General features: G+C 54.7%; 4 protein-coding genes across 4 annotated transcripts; 3 read left to right on the plus strand and 1 right to left on the minus strand.

The window, feature by feature from the left end:
• Window positions 1-119: 119 nt before the first annotated feature.
• Window positions 120-482, plus strand: CTAM01_11824 (uncharacterized protein; the record flags this gene model as incomplete). Its single annotated transcript, XM_060527833.1, has 2 exons — window positions 120-238; window positions 302-482. Coding segments are annotated over 2 exons (300 nt in total), but the record flags the coding sequence as incomplete, so codon positions are not given.
• An 8-nt stretch (window positions 483-490) lies between these two features.
• On the plus strand, window positions 491-5,721 carry CTAM01_11825 (uncharacterized protein; the record flags this gene model as incomplete). Its single annotated transcript, XM_060527834.1, has 4 exons — window positions 491-577; window positions 646-1,017; window positions 1,083-5,315; window positions 5,368-5,721. The coding sequence occupies 4 exons, from the start codon at window positions 491-493 to the stop codon at window positions 5,719-5,721; spliced, it is 5,046 nt and encodes a 1,681-aa protein (XP_060377504.1).
• A 741-nt stretch (window positions 5,722-6,462) lies between these two features.
• On the minus strand, window positions 6,463-11,224 carry CTAM01_11826 (uncharacterized protein; the record flags this gene model as incomplete). Its single annotated transcript, XM_060527835.1, has 6 exons — window positions 6,463-6,596; window positions 6,675-9,335; window positions 9,622-9,995; window positions 10,131-10,168; window positions 10,832-11,019; window positions 11,113-11,224. 6 exons carry the CDS (start codon window positions 11,222-11,224, stop codon window positions 6,463-6,465), a joined length of 3,507 nt encoding a protein of 1,168 aa, XP_060377505.1.
• Window positions 11,225-12,389: 1,165 nt separating this feature from the next.
• On the plus strand, window positions 12,390-13,513 carry CTAM01_11827 (uncharacterized protein; the record flags this gene model as incomplete). The annotated part of the gene is made up of 3 exons (XM_060527836.1): window positions 12,390-12,872; window positions 12,978-13,171; window positions 13,285-13,513. 3 exons carry the CDS (start codon window positions 12,390-12,392, stop codon window positions 13,511-13,513), a joined length of 906 nt encoding a protein of 301 aa, XP_060377506.1.
• Between the last annotated feature and the right edge of the window lie 18 nt (window positions 13,514-13,531).

Consider the following 13,531-nt stretch of genomic DNA (forward strand, 5'->3'; position numbering starts at 1 on the left):
GCTCAGTGCGCAACAACCTGGCACTGGACTGGCAGGAACGAACCGAACAGGCAACGTAAGGTACTGCACCTAAAATAATCTCCAACCTTCCACCTCACCACAAGCGAACTACGTATCCCGTACCCATCTTTCCCATTCCCATTCCTCCCACCACCACCACCACCGCCGCCCCAAACAAAACACCACCATCACCGTTTGCCCAGCAGATTGTCATCACTGCGAGGTGCATCGTTACCCCGTCTTTACGTCTCCTCTTTACCGCTCTTTGTTTCCCTGTATTAATTGCCTTGTGCGCATTCAGTCGGGTCGCAAGGAAGCTATCCCCAGCTCCTACTCCTTTCTCTCCCAAATACACGACATCCACGTCGCCGTATCCACGAAATCCCGCGACACCCGATCAGCTGCGCGATACGAATCCGCGAACTGACACCACCCAGCTAAGGAGCGCAACTTGGTCTCTGGAAGCTTCTTGTCACACATAACGCCAGTCATGGCGCCACTACCGATCAAGTTCCAGGAGCTGATCCAGCTTCAGACTGCCGGTGTCGAGGACGCTTCCATCGGCTTCAACTCCTGCGTGAGCCATCACCGCCCGACCATCTCCCTACTCAATGGCATCATCATGACTGACTTGTTCTCTTCCAGACACTCGAGTCAGACTCTTATGTCTGTATTCGGGAAAAGAAGAACGAAGCTGCCCAACCCGAAGTTGTCATCGTCGATCTCAAGAACGGCAACAATGTCACACGGCGCCCCATCAAGGCCGACAGTGCCATCATGCACTGGACTCGTCAAGTCATCGCCCTCAAGGCGCAATCGAGAACACTGCAGATCTTCGATCTTGAGAAGAAGGCGAAACTCAAGTCTACCACAATGAACGAGGACGTCCAGTACTGGAAGTGGATCAGCGAGACCACTTTGGGCCTGGTTACAGATTCAGCAGTCTACCATTGGGACGTCTACGACCCCAGTCAGGCTCAGCCTGTCGAGGTCTTCAAGCGCAATGCTAACCTCAACGTGAGTGCAATGCTTCCTCTATCCTCCGCATGTCACCGAACTGTCTACTAAATACTATTAACCAGGGTTGCCAAATCATCAACTACCGAACCAACGCCGAGGGCAAGTGGATGGTGGTTGTTGGTATCTCGCAACAGCAGGGCCGCGTCGTTGGCGCTATGCAGCTGTACTCCAAGGACCGTGGCATTAGCCAGGCCATTGAGGGTCACGCTGCGGCCTTCGGCTCGCTGCGCCTGGAGGGTGCTCCTGCTGACACCAAGCTCTTCACCTTTGCTGTGAGAACCGCTACTGGCGCGAAGCTTCACATCGTCGAGGTCGACCACGCCGAGTCAAACCCCGTATTCCAGAAGAAGGCCGTCGACATCTTCTTCCCTCCCGAAGCCGTCAGCGATTTCCCCGTGGCTATGCAGGTGTCGCAGAAGTACGGTGTCATTTTCATGGTCACCAAGTACGGATTCATCCACGTCTACGACCTCGAGACGGCCGCCTGCATCTTCATGAACCGAATTTCCAGCGATACCATTTTCACCACCTGCCCCGACAACGAGTCTCGCGGTATTGTGGGCATCAACCGCAAGGGTCAAGTGCTCTTCGTTTCGATCGACGACGCCAACGTTATCCCCTACCTCCTTCAGAACCCGGCCAACACCGATATGGCTATCAAGATGGCATCACGAGCTGGCCTCCCCGGTGCTGATAATCTGTATGCTCGTCAATTCGAGCAGCTCTTCAACAGCGGTCAGTTCATGGATGCTGCCAAGATCGCGGCCAACTCTCCCCGACAATTCCTTCGAACCGCCGAGACGATCGAGAGATTCAAGTCGCTCCCCCAGCAACCTGGTCAAATGTCCTTTGTCCTGCAATACTTTGGCCTCTTGCTCGACAAGGGAGCCCTGAACGAGCACGAGTCTATTGAGCTTGCACAGCCCGTTCTCGCTCAAAACCGTCTCAACCTGTTGGAGAAATGGCAAAAGGAGGGCAAGTTGACTGCGTCCGAGAGACTCGGTGACCTTGTCCGCCCTCACGACCTGAACATGGCTCTCACTCTTTATCTCAAGGCCAACATCCCTCACAAGGTTGTTGCTGGCTTTGCCGAGACGGGTCAATTCGAGAAGATCCTGCCCTATGCCACCCAGGCCAACTACCAACCCGACTACGTCCAACTCCTCCAGCACATCGTTCGTGTCAACCCGGAGAAGGGTGCAGAGTTCGCCACAGCCTTGGCTAACAACGAGGGCGGTTCCCTAGTCGATATCGAGAGAGTGGTCGACATCTTCCAGTCTCAGGGCATGATCCAGCAAGCTACGGCTTTCTTGCTTGATGCGCTCAAGGATAACAGACCTGACCAGGGTCACCTTCAGACTCGTCTCTTGGAGATGAACTTGATGAATGCTCCCCAGGTTGCCGATGCTATCCTTGGAAATGACATGTTCTCTCACTTTGATAAGACTCGCATCGCGACACTTTGTGAACAGGCCGGTTTGGCCCAAAAGGCATTGGAGCTCTACGAGGACCCCGCTGCCGTCAAGCGTGTCGTTATCAACATTGCCGCCACCCCCAACTTCAACATCGACTGGTTGACCGGCTTCTTTGGCAAGCTGTCCGTTGAGCAATCTCTGGACTGCTTAGATGCCATGATCAAGCACAACATCCGCCAGAACCTGCAAGCGGTGGTCCAGATCGCCACTAAGTACTCCGACTTGCTGGGTCCCGTGCGCCTGATTGATCTCTTCGAGAAGTACAAGACTGCTGAGGGTCTCTTCTACTACCTTGGCAGCATTGTCAACCTTTCAGAGGACCCCGATGTTCACTTCAAGTACATTGAGTCTGCTACCAAGATGGGCCAGTTCAACGAGGTTGAGCGTATCTGCAGAGACAGCAACTACTACAACGCCGAGAAGGTCAAGAACTTCCTCAAGGAAGCCAGACTTCAGGAGCAGCTGCCTCTTATCATCGTCTGCGACAGATTCAACTTCGTCCACGACTTGGTTCTCTACCTGTACCAGCAGCAGCAGTTCCAGTCCATCGAGACTTACGTCCAGCGTGTCAACCCCAGTCGGACTCCCGCCGTCATCGGTGGTCTGTTGGATGTTGACTGCGATGAGAGCATCATCAAGAACTTGCTGTCGACCGTCAACCCCGCCTCTATCCCCATCGATGAGCTCGTGTCCGAGGTTGAGTCTCGCAACCGTCTCAAGCTTCTTCTCCCCTTCCTCGAGGCTACTCTTGCTGCCGGCAACCAGCAGCAGGCCGTGTTCAATGCTCTTGCCAAGATCTATATTGACTCGAACAACAACCCTGAGAAGTTCCTCAAGGAGAACGACCAGTATGACACCCTCAGCGTCGGTAAATACTGTGAGAAGCGTGACCCCAACTTAGCCTTCATCGCCTACTCCAAGGGTCAGAATGACCTTGAGCTCGTCAACATTACCAACGAGAACGGCATGTACCGCAACCAAGCTCGATACCTGCTCGAGCGGGCTGACCGCGAGCTGTGGACCTTCGTCCTCAGCGAGAACAACATTCATCGCCGTTCCGTGATTGACCAAGTGACCGCCACCGCGGTTCCCGAGTCCACTGATCCCTCCAAGGTCTCCGAGGCTGTTGCCGCCTTCCTTGCCTGCGATCTTCCTCTTGAGCTCATTGAGCTGCTTGAGAAGATTGTTCTCGAGCCGTCACCTTTCAGTGATAACACCAACCTTCAGAACTTGCTTCTGTTCACCGCTGCCAAGGCCGACAAGGGTAAAGTTATGGACTACATCCACCGTATGGACAACTTCAGCGCGCCGGACATTGCATCAGCCTGTATCGACGTTGGTCTCCACGAGGAGGCCTTCGAGATCTTTAAGAAGACTGGTGACAAGACTTCCGCTGTTGATGTCTTGGTAGAGAACGTCGTTAGCATCGACCGTGCCCAAGCTTACGCCGAGGAGGTCGATTTGCCCGAGGTTTGGAGCAAGGTCGCCAAGGCTCAGCTTGATGGCCTGCGCGTCACTGACTCTATCGAGTCCTACATCAAGGCCGATGACCCCAAGAACTACGAGGAGGTTATCGAGACCGCTGCCCGCGCCGGCAAGGACCAGGATCTTATCAAGTACCTCCGCATGGCCAGAAAGACGCTGCGCGAGCCTGCCATCGACACTGCTCTCGCCTTCTGCTACGCTCGTCTGGATGAGCTCGGCGAGCTCGAGGACTTCCTTCGCGGTACCAACGTTGCCAACATCGAGGAGTCTGGTGACAAGGCGTATGAGCAAGGTCTGTACCAGGCCTCCAAGATCTTCTTCACCAGCATCTCCAACTGGGCCAAGCTGGCAACCACCCTCGTCCACCTTGAGGAGTACCAGGCTGCAGTTGAGTGCGCTCGCAAGGCCAACAACATCAAGGTCTGGAAGCAGGTTCACGAGGCCTGCGTTGAGAAGAAGGAGTTCCGTCTTGCCCAGATCTGCGGTCTCAACCTCATTGTTGACGCCGAGCAATTGCAGACCCTTGTCAAGCAGTACGAGCGCAACGGCTACTTCGATGAGCTCATTGGAGTCTTGGAGCAGGGTCTTGGCCTTGAGCGTGCCCACATGGGTATGTTCACCGAGCTTGGCATTGCCTTGTCCAAGTACCACCCTGAGCGCTTGATGGAGCATCTCAAGCTCTTCTGGAGCAGAATGAATCTGCCCAAGATCATCCGTGCTTGCGAAGAGGCGGCCCTCTGGCCCGAGCTGGTCTTCTGCTACTACCACTACGATGAATTCGACAACGCTGCTATGGCGGTCATTGAGCGCCCTGAGAACTCATGGGAGCACCAGCAGTTCAAGGAGATCGTCGTCAAGGTGGCCAACTTGGAGATTTACTACCGCGCCATCAACTTCTACCTCGAGCAGCACCCATCCCTGCTCACCGACCTCCTCCAGTCTCTTACTGCCCGTATTGACGTCAACCGTGTTGTCAAGATGTTCGAGAAGAGCGATAACCTGCCGCTCATTAAGCCTTTCCTCGTCAATGTCCAAACTCAGAACAAGCGCACCGTCAACAACGCCATCAACGACTTGTTGATCGAGGAGGAGGACTACAAGACCCTCCGCGACTCTGTGGAGAACTACGACAACTACGACCCCGTCGACCTTGCCTCTCGTCTGGAGAAGCACGACTTGATCTTCTTCCGCCAGATCGCTGCCAGCATCTACCGCAAGAACAAGCGCTGGGAGAAGTCCATTGCTCTCTCCAAGCAGGACAAGCTCTTCAAGGATGCCATCGAGACGGCTGCCATCTCAGGCAAGACTGATGTTGTGGAGGACTTGCTCCGCTACGTAAGTTGTTCTCATCCTACTTGACTACGCATTGAATACTAACACGTCACAGTTCGTCGACATTGGTAGCCGTGAGTGCTACGTCGGCATGCTCTACGCTTGCTACGAGCTCATCCGCCCCGACTTGGTCCTGGAGATCTCTTGGCGCAGCGGCCTTACCGATTTCGCCATGCCTTACATGATCAACATGTTGTGCCAGCAGACCAAGGACTTGGCCGCTCTCAAGGCCGACAACGAGGCTCGCAAGAGCAAGGAGAAGGAGCAGGAGAAGGACGAGACCAACACTCCTATCCTTGGCGGCAACCGCCTCATGATCACTGCCGGTCCCGGCGGTATGGGCGCTCCTCCCGCGCCCTACGGTCAGACCAACGGCTTCGCTCCCCAGCCTACTGGCTTTGGATTCTAGATGAGGACACCAGAACGTGGTTGGATTTTTGTGCCTCTAGCGAGGCTGCATGATAGGGCCACACAGTTTTATCCCCAGTCTATTATTTTCGGCGGCATGAGGTATCTGGCGGCTGGTGGGGTCTACTCACCTGCGCCTTTAAAATTCAATGAACGCGGACGATGGCGTTGAGATAACCAAAGGGCTTCCTGTAATCGTATCTTCTTTGCTCTCTGGATGGATGAGCATGTTAGGCAGGCGGATGGAGTGTGTTACGCGAAGGGAAACTATGGGGGTGGTGCCTTATCTTTCCTATGTGCACACACTACGCTAGACTCTTGCCATTGCTGGACCGATTCAGGGATATCGCGAGCCTGTCGCCTGAGCCCAAATCTGTATGATAGTTCTTTTAACGTTGATTCTTTCTGATGACGAATGGTGTGCCAAAGCTTTCATGTGAATCGCCTCGTCTGCGCTTATCCTGATATAAGTATCTCGTGGACCAAAGACTCAAGGTCCCAACCCATTTTACCAACCCCAGTCCCTGAACGGGCAACAGGTAGTCCACAGCCCAAGAATGGCATCACATCAAGGAGGTATTAACCTGCTTCAGCATCATATTCAATACAATGTGTCTGTCGGGTTCGAAATTGCGGTTGAGCATGCGCCCGAGTAGATTCTATCAATGCGACATCTTCAAAAAATTGACATAATTTGATTTCGCTCCAAAAACTCCATCTTTAAATAAACCAGATAATAAAATTAAAACTTTGGTACACCGTCAAGCTTGGCTACGCTCGACCTCTTCTCCTTCACCTTGGGCTCAATCATTGGTTTGGCATCGGCGACCTTGAGCCACTCTCCGTTGAAGGCGTTGATGAGCCAGTTGTTTAGTTCTAGGAGGCGGTGCGGTTAGCATGGGTCTTCCGAGTGTCCTGTTGGGTCCTCTGGGGTGACGGGGGGGTTGGACTCACTATCGTAGACAATCTTGTTCGCATTGTGAAAGTAAATACCGTGGTCGCTATCAGGGAAAACATGGACGTCGTAATTCTCGACGCCTTCGAGGTTGAGCTTGTCGAGGAGGGTGAGGGTGCTTTGGTAGTGCACGTTATCGTCCGAGACGCCGTGCATCATCAGCCAGCGCACGTTGCCGGCGAGGGCGGAGACGTTGGAGATGGCCGTCTGGTCGTAGCCGTCCGGGTTGAGCTGCGGAGTGCGCATGTAGCGCTCCGTGTAAATGGAGTCGTAGAAGCGCCAGTCCGTGACGGGCGCGACGGCCATGCCGTAGCTGAAGGTCTGGCCGGCGTCCATCTCGAGCGTCTTGAGGGTCTGGAAACCGCCGTAGCTCCAGCCCCAGATGGCGATGCGGGCCGAGTCGACGTACTTGAGGGCGGACCAGTGCTTGGCGGCGGCGATCTGGTCAATGGCCTCCCAGTGGCCCAGCTTCTCGCGGATGAGGACGCGGTTCTTGCGGCCGATGTAGCCGGTGCCGCGGCCGTCTACCGTGACGACGACGTAGCCGAGGGAGGAGGCGATGTAGGACTGGAAGTCGACGGAGAACCTCTTGCTGACGGACTGGGATCCCGGGCCGGAGTACTGCTGGAAGAGAACCGGGTACTTCTTCTTCTCGCTGAAGTGGGGAGGGCGGCGCTCGACATAGTTGAGCTCGACATCGTCGACTTTGATGGTTCCGTATTTGAGGATGGGAAGCTCGTACTTCTTTGCATTTTCGGCGAGCTGTGTATTCTGTTCGACGACATGCTCGTAACTGGTGGGGTTGCTGGGAGTGCTGATGACCTTCTGCCAAGGGATCTTGGGGCCCAGGTACGAGAGAAGGCCGAAGCCTGCGCCACTGGAGAAGGAAATGTCGTAGTAGCTCTCAAATTTGGTGTCCGTGAACGGCTTCAAGTCGGAGCCGTTGAGGTGGACGCTGTAAACGTGACGCTGGATAGAGGACTCTTTAGTTGACACGAAGTAGACCAAGTTGTTGGCCAGGTCGACGGCGGAGGGGCCGTTCACGACTTCCCAGTTGCCACCCGTGAGGTAGACAGGCTCGGGGTTGTCCATGGGCGAGAAATAGGCAATATGGTCGCCATCATCGTGGATCACGGTATCGACATATCCATCGTCCGGTCTTCCATTGGCAGGGTCCGCAGGGATGAACTGGGTTTCGTGAGAAATCTCAAACCAGCCGCCGTCGATTTTGCCAACGTCAATGGTGTTCACAATCTTGCCCGTCCGAGCCACGACGTCAACGAGAACCACGCGCATGATGTCGCTCACGCGGTTGGTCTCCTTGATGAGGACCTTGTTGTTAGCCCAGAGGACCATGTTGATGAGTCTGTCGTCATCGGCAAAACCACCCTCAATGTCCACGGCGAAAACGTCGCCACGCTCGACATCGTAAAAGAGCAGGTCTACGACGGGGTTGTGGCTACCGGCACGAGGGTACTTGATGCGCTTCTCGTCCGGATATGTCTCTTCGCCGGCGGGTTTTTCCTTGCCCGAGGGTCTAGACATGAAGTACTGCAGTGGGTACTCGGGCACACCCGTTTCGTTGGTGCGCAAGAAGGCGACATACTTGCCATCCTGAGAGTACCATGTAGCGCTGTTACTGGCAAAGACCTCCTCCTCGTACACCCAGTCGGGAATACCGTAAAAGTACTCGGGGCCACCATCCTTTGTGATTTGCGTAACCTTCTTGTCACCGTCAAGCTTTCTCAAGAACAAGTTGTTGTCCCGAGTGAAAACGATAGCATTGCTCTGAGGGCTCCACGTCGCAAGCTGTACACGCGCGTCAGAATGCTCGGGGTCAAGAGGCTCAGCAGTCTGGGTCTCGACGTCGAAGATCCAGTACAGCGCGGTAAAAGAGTGGCGCCAATTGTGCTTGCGATCGGTCGAAACGAGCACCTTCTTCATGTCCTTGCTCGGGCGGCCGTCGTACGGCGTCATTTGGCGGCCGCCAACGTTGATCCAAGGATTCTTCATGAGCGTGCGACTCTGGACGACCTCGGCGGAGACCTGGCGGTCCAGCTTGCCCGCCCTGACGTCCTCGACCACGAGATAATCCTTGCCTCGCGCACCCTGCTCGAGCAGCAGGCCATCCTCTCCATTAGGCCCCTCGATCCAGCTTATTGAGTGAGAGTAGGGCGACCAGAAGCCGGTCATGATCTGGTCCAAGGTCACCGGCTTGCCGGATCCGCGCGATGTCGCAGAGGGGTCGTGGTCGACCTGACTGCCGTGCTGGTATGACTTGCGAGACAAGAAGACGAACAGAGCACCTCCCCATGCGAGGAGGAATGCGGCGGCGAGTATGCATATCCCCTTCTTCAGCCCGCGGTCCATGCCTACACGGCGCATCATGCCCGTCGTAGGCGCCAGAAAGGGCCCCGTCTCGAGGTCATTGGCGTCGGACTCTTTGTAATCGTTGTCATCGTCGTCGTCCGGGTGGTCGGCGTAAGCGGGACGCGAGGCGGACGGGGCGCGCCGTCTCTGGGAAGATGAAGACGAGTATGACTTTTCATTTTGCTCGTGCAGTCGGTCGAAGACGAGGCTGGTGGTGGAAACGCTCGAGAGGGATGATTCGTGGGACATCCTGGGGTCCTCGGCGGTGGGTGCAGCGGAAGCGCTTGGTGCTGGGTCCATGGTGTCGGAGAACGGAGACGGAGAGGTCTCGTCGGGTGGTTATTAGTTCGTCGGTCTGGAGGGTTTGACGGTAGGTTCGGTTCTTCCGTCCGGGGGGGTAAGCTTCGCCAAGGCGAGAGGGCAGCAGGGCAGCAGATGGCAAAGCTAAAGAAAGATGGGATCGAAACTAGGTGGATTGCGCGGTGACTTGAAACGGCATGCTGTCTCGAGGCAGCTTCAGCCCTCTTTTGGAAATCAAAGGACGCAACGACACCCCATGGACCGGAGGGTTCGTACCTGATGATATCGCAGGAGGGCCGTCGGAAGGGTAGGACGAGCACGCAAGAAGATACGAGAAGGACCCGTGGGTGAAGGAGGAGAAGGGGGAATGTCGGAGAGTTGTGTAGGTGCGAAGGATCGTGAAGTGGACGTGGACGAGGCCGAGGCCGTGGAGGCGAGTCAATGAACGAACAAAGAGCACTTGGGTGGCACACCTATCGGGGTGCTGGGCTGGGGAGCTTTGCGGGTGGTCCACAGGTGCATCCATTGGCTTGGGTTTAGTGGCGGGTCCCCTGGCGGAGGTGGCCTGGATGTCGAGTACCACTGCTGTGGGAGACGGATGCGGAGCGCGGTAGCAAGTGGGCTTGGCCCGTTTCAATGGTTCTTCGGAGCTAGCCGGGGGCAGTTAGCAGGGTGCTACGGGTGTCTCGTTTAATTGTTCGAATGCAGCAGGTCTTAGCTAAGCGGTCCTTATCTTGCCTTATCGCGGGAGTCGGACCCTGCCATTTCAAGGTACCTTACCGTACCTCAAGACCAGCTGCATCTGCACCTTCGTTTCTTCCATCTGCAAGCCAAACATTCCATATGAGGCAGGTCTATCAGGTCCATGTTCTCATATCAATTGAGTAAGAGAGAGGCATATTCTTCACTCAGACATTGGCTAAGCACTGTTTCTCATCTCAACTTCATCTGCGATCCATCTGGTCCTCATCCATGCACGAACATCACGACATCAACTGTACATCATCGACAACAGACCATCACTGTTTCAATGATCTCCGTATAAGAGCAGTCTATACTTGACTGTCCAAACATGTTTGACTTGTCAAAGTCCTCGATTCAGCTGCCTCTCAAAATAACATCAACTACAACGCAGTGGTATCAAAACTCCTCTGCCCAGCTACCTCAGGCCTCCATTTCAGAATACCTCACACAACCGCAATCCTCCGTGAAACAAAAACCTCACCCTGCCAAGCTCAACCCCCACGACAACCTCACCTCATCCTTCTTCTCCCCCTTTCCTTTCACTCCCGCCCCGTCTCATTCTACAGTGCTACACACTCTCTCAACTCCCCCCAAGCTGCGGCGCAACCCCTTCTCCTCCCTCAACCTTCTCAACAACACACGCAGTCCCATACGCACACGTCTGTGCGAACCCGCCTAAATCCGACGCATCAAACCTTAAACAAATGATCGCGTTGCCCCCCCTCTGCTTACACTCGCTCACCACTCTCCCCAGCGCATCGTTCCGGCAGTTGTACAGCATCGTCGTGAACCACCGCAGCTCCCCGCCCGCAAGCGACTTGATCACCATGCCCAGGCTCGCGGCGATGTTGCGCGAGCGCACCGAGAGGCCGTAGACTGCGCCTAGGGTGCGGGTAATGCGGTAGCCGGGGATGTCGAACATTGCTGCCCCTGTGTAAGCATCGCTGCTGTGTAAGATATGTATGTGGAGTGTACAAGGTAAGGTAAGGTAAGGTAAGTGATGGGGTAAAGATGCGGACGTACTGGTTGTGATGACGCCGCCCGTTTCTGTGAAGCAGTGCAGGTCTGATAGCTCCGGCGGGACGTTGGCCACGTCTTCTTGCTTGACGTCGCTTTTTCTGCCCATGAAGTTCATTATGACTGTTCGTGATTTTGGCTTCAAGTCAATTGCGGTGACGAAAATCTTGGGATTTCAAATGTTCTCTTCCCACTGCTGCAATACCTTGAGAGTATGAGAAAAGGCTGTTCGTCTCTGTAATCTGGTAGGGTGGTCGCCGAGAATGAAGACAGTAAGCCCATACTTTATACAAAATTCAAAAGCATCCAGTTGCCCTGCTCCCTTACTTCCCAAACTTTACGTCTTCTTCCCCAAAGACTACCAACTATGAGGCCAGCAACTCCAATCCCGTGCAAGGCCGATCACCGCCGGGCAATGGATCCAAGCAGCCAAGCGACCAAGCGGCCATTCACGGCCCCATCCGGCGCACCCCACCGAAGCTCACTATTGGACGCAGCCGGGGCTGAGTCTCCCGGATCGTATTTCGTATCTGCACCGATGACATTAGGCAGAGACACACGTGACGGGAATTGGCAATGTCTCTTCCACTTTGCACTCGGACGAACTGCGGTTAAGTAGCTGATGCGATTGGAGACATTGATCGATATCTTTCATGAAGGTCTACTCAGCCCTGTTTGCTCAAACGATATTCTCTACACGGGGGCTATGTTGTGTAATCGACTTGAGGTTGACGATGAGCTCAGCGACGGGTTGATCTCTGGACTTTCAACTGTTGCTTTCTTTCCGGAAGCTATGAATGTCTTGCAGCTTGATAGCGCGTTGACTGCATGATAACACAAGACTGGCCAGTCCTAGTTTTGGGCCAGCCATCTCACAAACGCCATCAGCGTTTGGCTTTCGTTTTGATATCTCATGCAATCATCGATTGCACTGAAGTACCAGCTGTGGGCAGAGAACTTTTAGCATTGGCTATATGGGACCATAGGAGCAAGCGGCACCTGTGAGGCTGTAGCCTCTCTAGGAACCTGGAACAACTCCTCCCTTGGCCTCAAACGTCTCGGAACGTAGCCGCCGTCGACTTATCAAGAACACCATCAACTTGAGAATTCGACCGAGCTTCTCGAAGAACACATGGAAAGCAGACAAACTGAGTTGCATCCTCCTCCTTTGTATAAGCTATATCACTTTACTTACTTACCCTAACATGTCCAACGCTACCTTGCTCCAGAGGTTTCCCTCCTATTAAGCCGGCCCTTTCACTTCGCAAAAGTCCAAACATACGATGCGTTCGCCTTTCCTCATCCCTATCCTCCTCGCTATCCCTTCCGCTCTGGCATCACCTTCACCCTGTACCGCCGCAACGATCCAATGTCCACTCATCTTCGACGGCCGCGTCCCCGCCAAAGCGACACCTCAAGACTTTGACACGGCCCTCGGCGGTGGGTGGAATCCGTATAATCCAGACTACGTGAAGGGCGCGAACTTGTCCTGGTCGGATATCATCCTCCTGCCGGGCCCGGCTCCGGTCTCCACTCGGCCCGGGTCACGGTCCTCCCGCTTCGATGTCGCGGAGAGGAAGCGTCCTCTCGAGGTCACGATTTCCGATGCGAGTGTCTTCATGAACCAGCGAGGCTTCCGGCGCGCGGGATTGTTGTTTGCGGAGGATACGAATGAGGGGAGTCCTGCGGGGGAGGGGGTGAAGACGTTGCATTTTAGTGCGAGGTCGGATTTGGAGAGGCCGTTGAATCTGACGCACGAGTATCTTGTAAGTCTTCTTCTTTCGGTGCCTCCATTGACGGAGGATGTGAAGGCCAAGTCGCGAATGCATACTTTGGTGGCATTCAAGCTGATAACCTTTTGGTAAATGCAGAATGTCTGGCACGAGACGGCGGCGTATGATGCGAATCAGTTCAATTTCCAGACCGGCACCATCATCGGCCAGCCGGAGTTACCAAAAGACACGTACAAGCTGTTGGGTCGGGATAATAAGCTGCTCTGGTCGACGCCGATGGCGATGGACGGGTCGTGGCAGAACTTTGCGCTCACGTTGGACTTTTTGAACAAGTGAGCTAAGCCATTCTTACTCCTCCTAGCCCTCTGTTCATCCTCGAATGACTGATCAAACTGCGTTTGGTGCTTTGCGAAAAAGAACCTCCGGCTGACGGTCTGCCTCTAAGTACGATCCAGATATGGTACTCTGCAGGCAACAACCCGCTCGCGAGGCAGGGTGGTGTCGTCCCGGTTGATCTCGCCGGCGACGGGCAGTACCAGATTGGCATCTTGAAGAAGCCCACGGGTACCGATGACGTGGTGAACTCGGGGTATCAATCCAGTAACCTGAACGAGGGTCTGATTTACGGTGGGATCTTTATTGAAGATAGCGCCAATGGTTGTGTGTCCATCTAAGAGTCTGCTCGTCTTTAC

This window comes from Colletotrichum tamarilloi, assembly GCF_030869305.1.
Source record: "Colletotrichum tamarilloi strain Tom-12 chromosome Unknown Scaffold_68.1, whole genome shotgun sequence".
NCBI classification, from domain to species: Eukaryota; Fungi; Ascomycota; class Sordariomycetes; order Glomerellales; family Glomerellaceae; genus Colletotrichum; species Colletotrichum tamarilloi.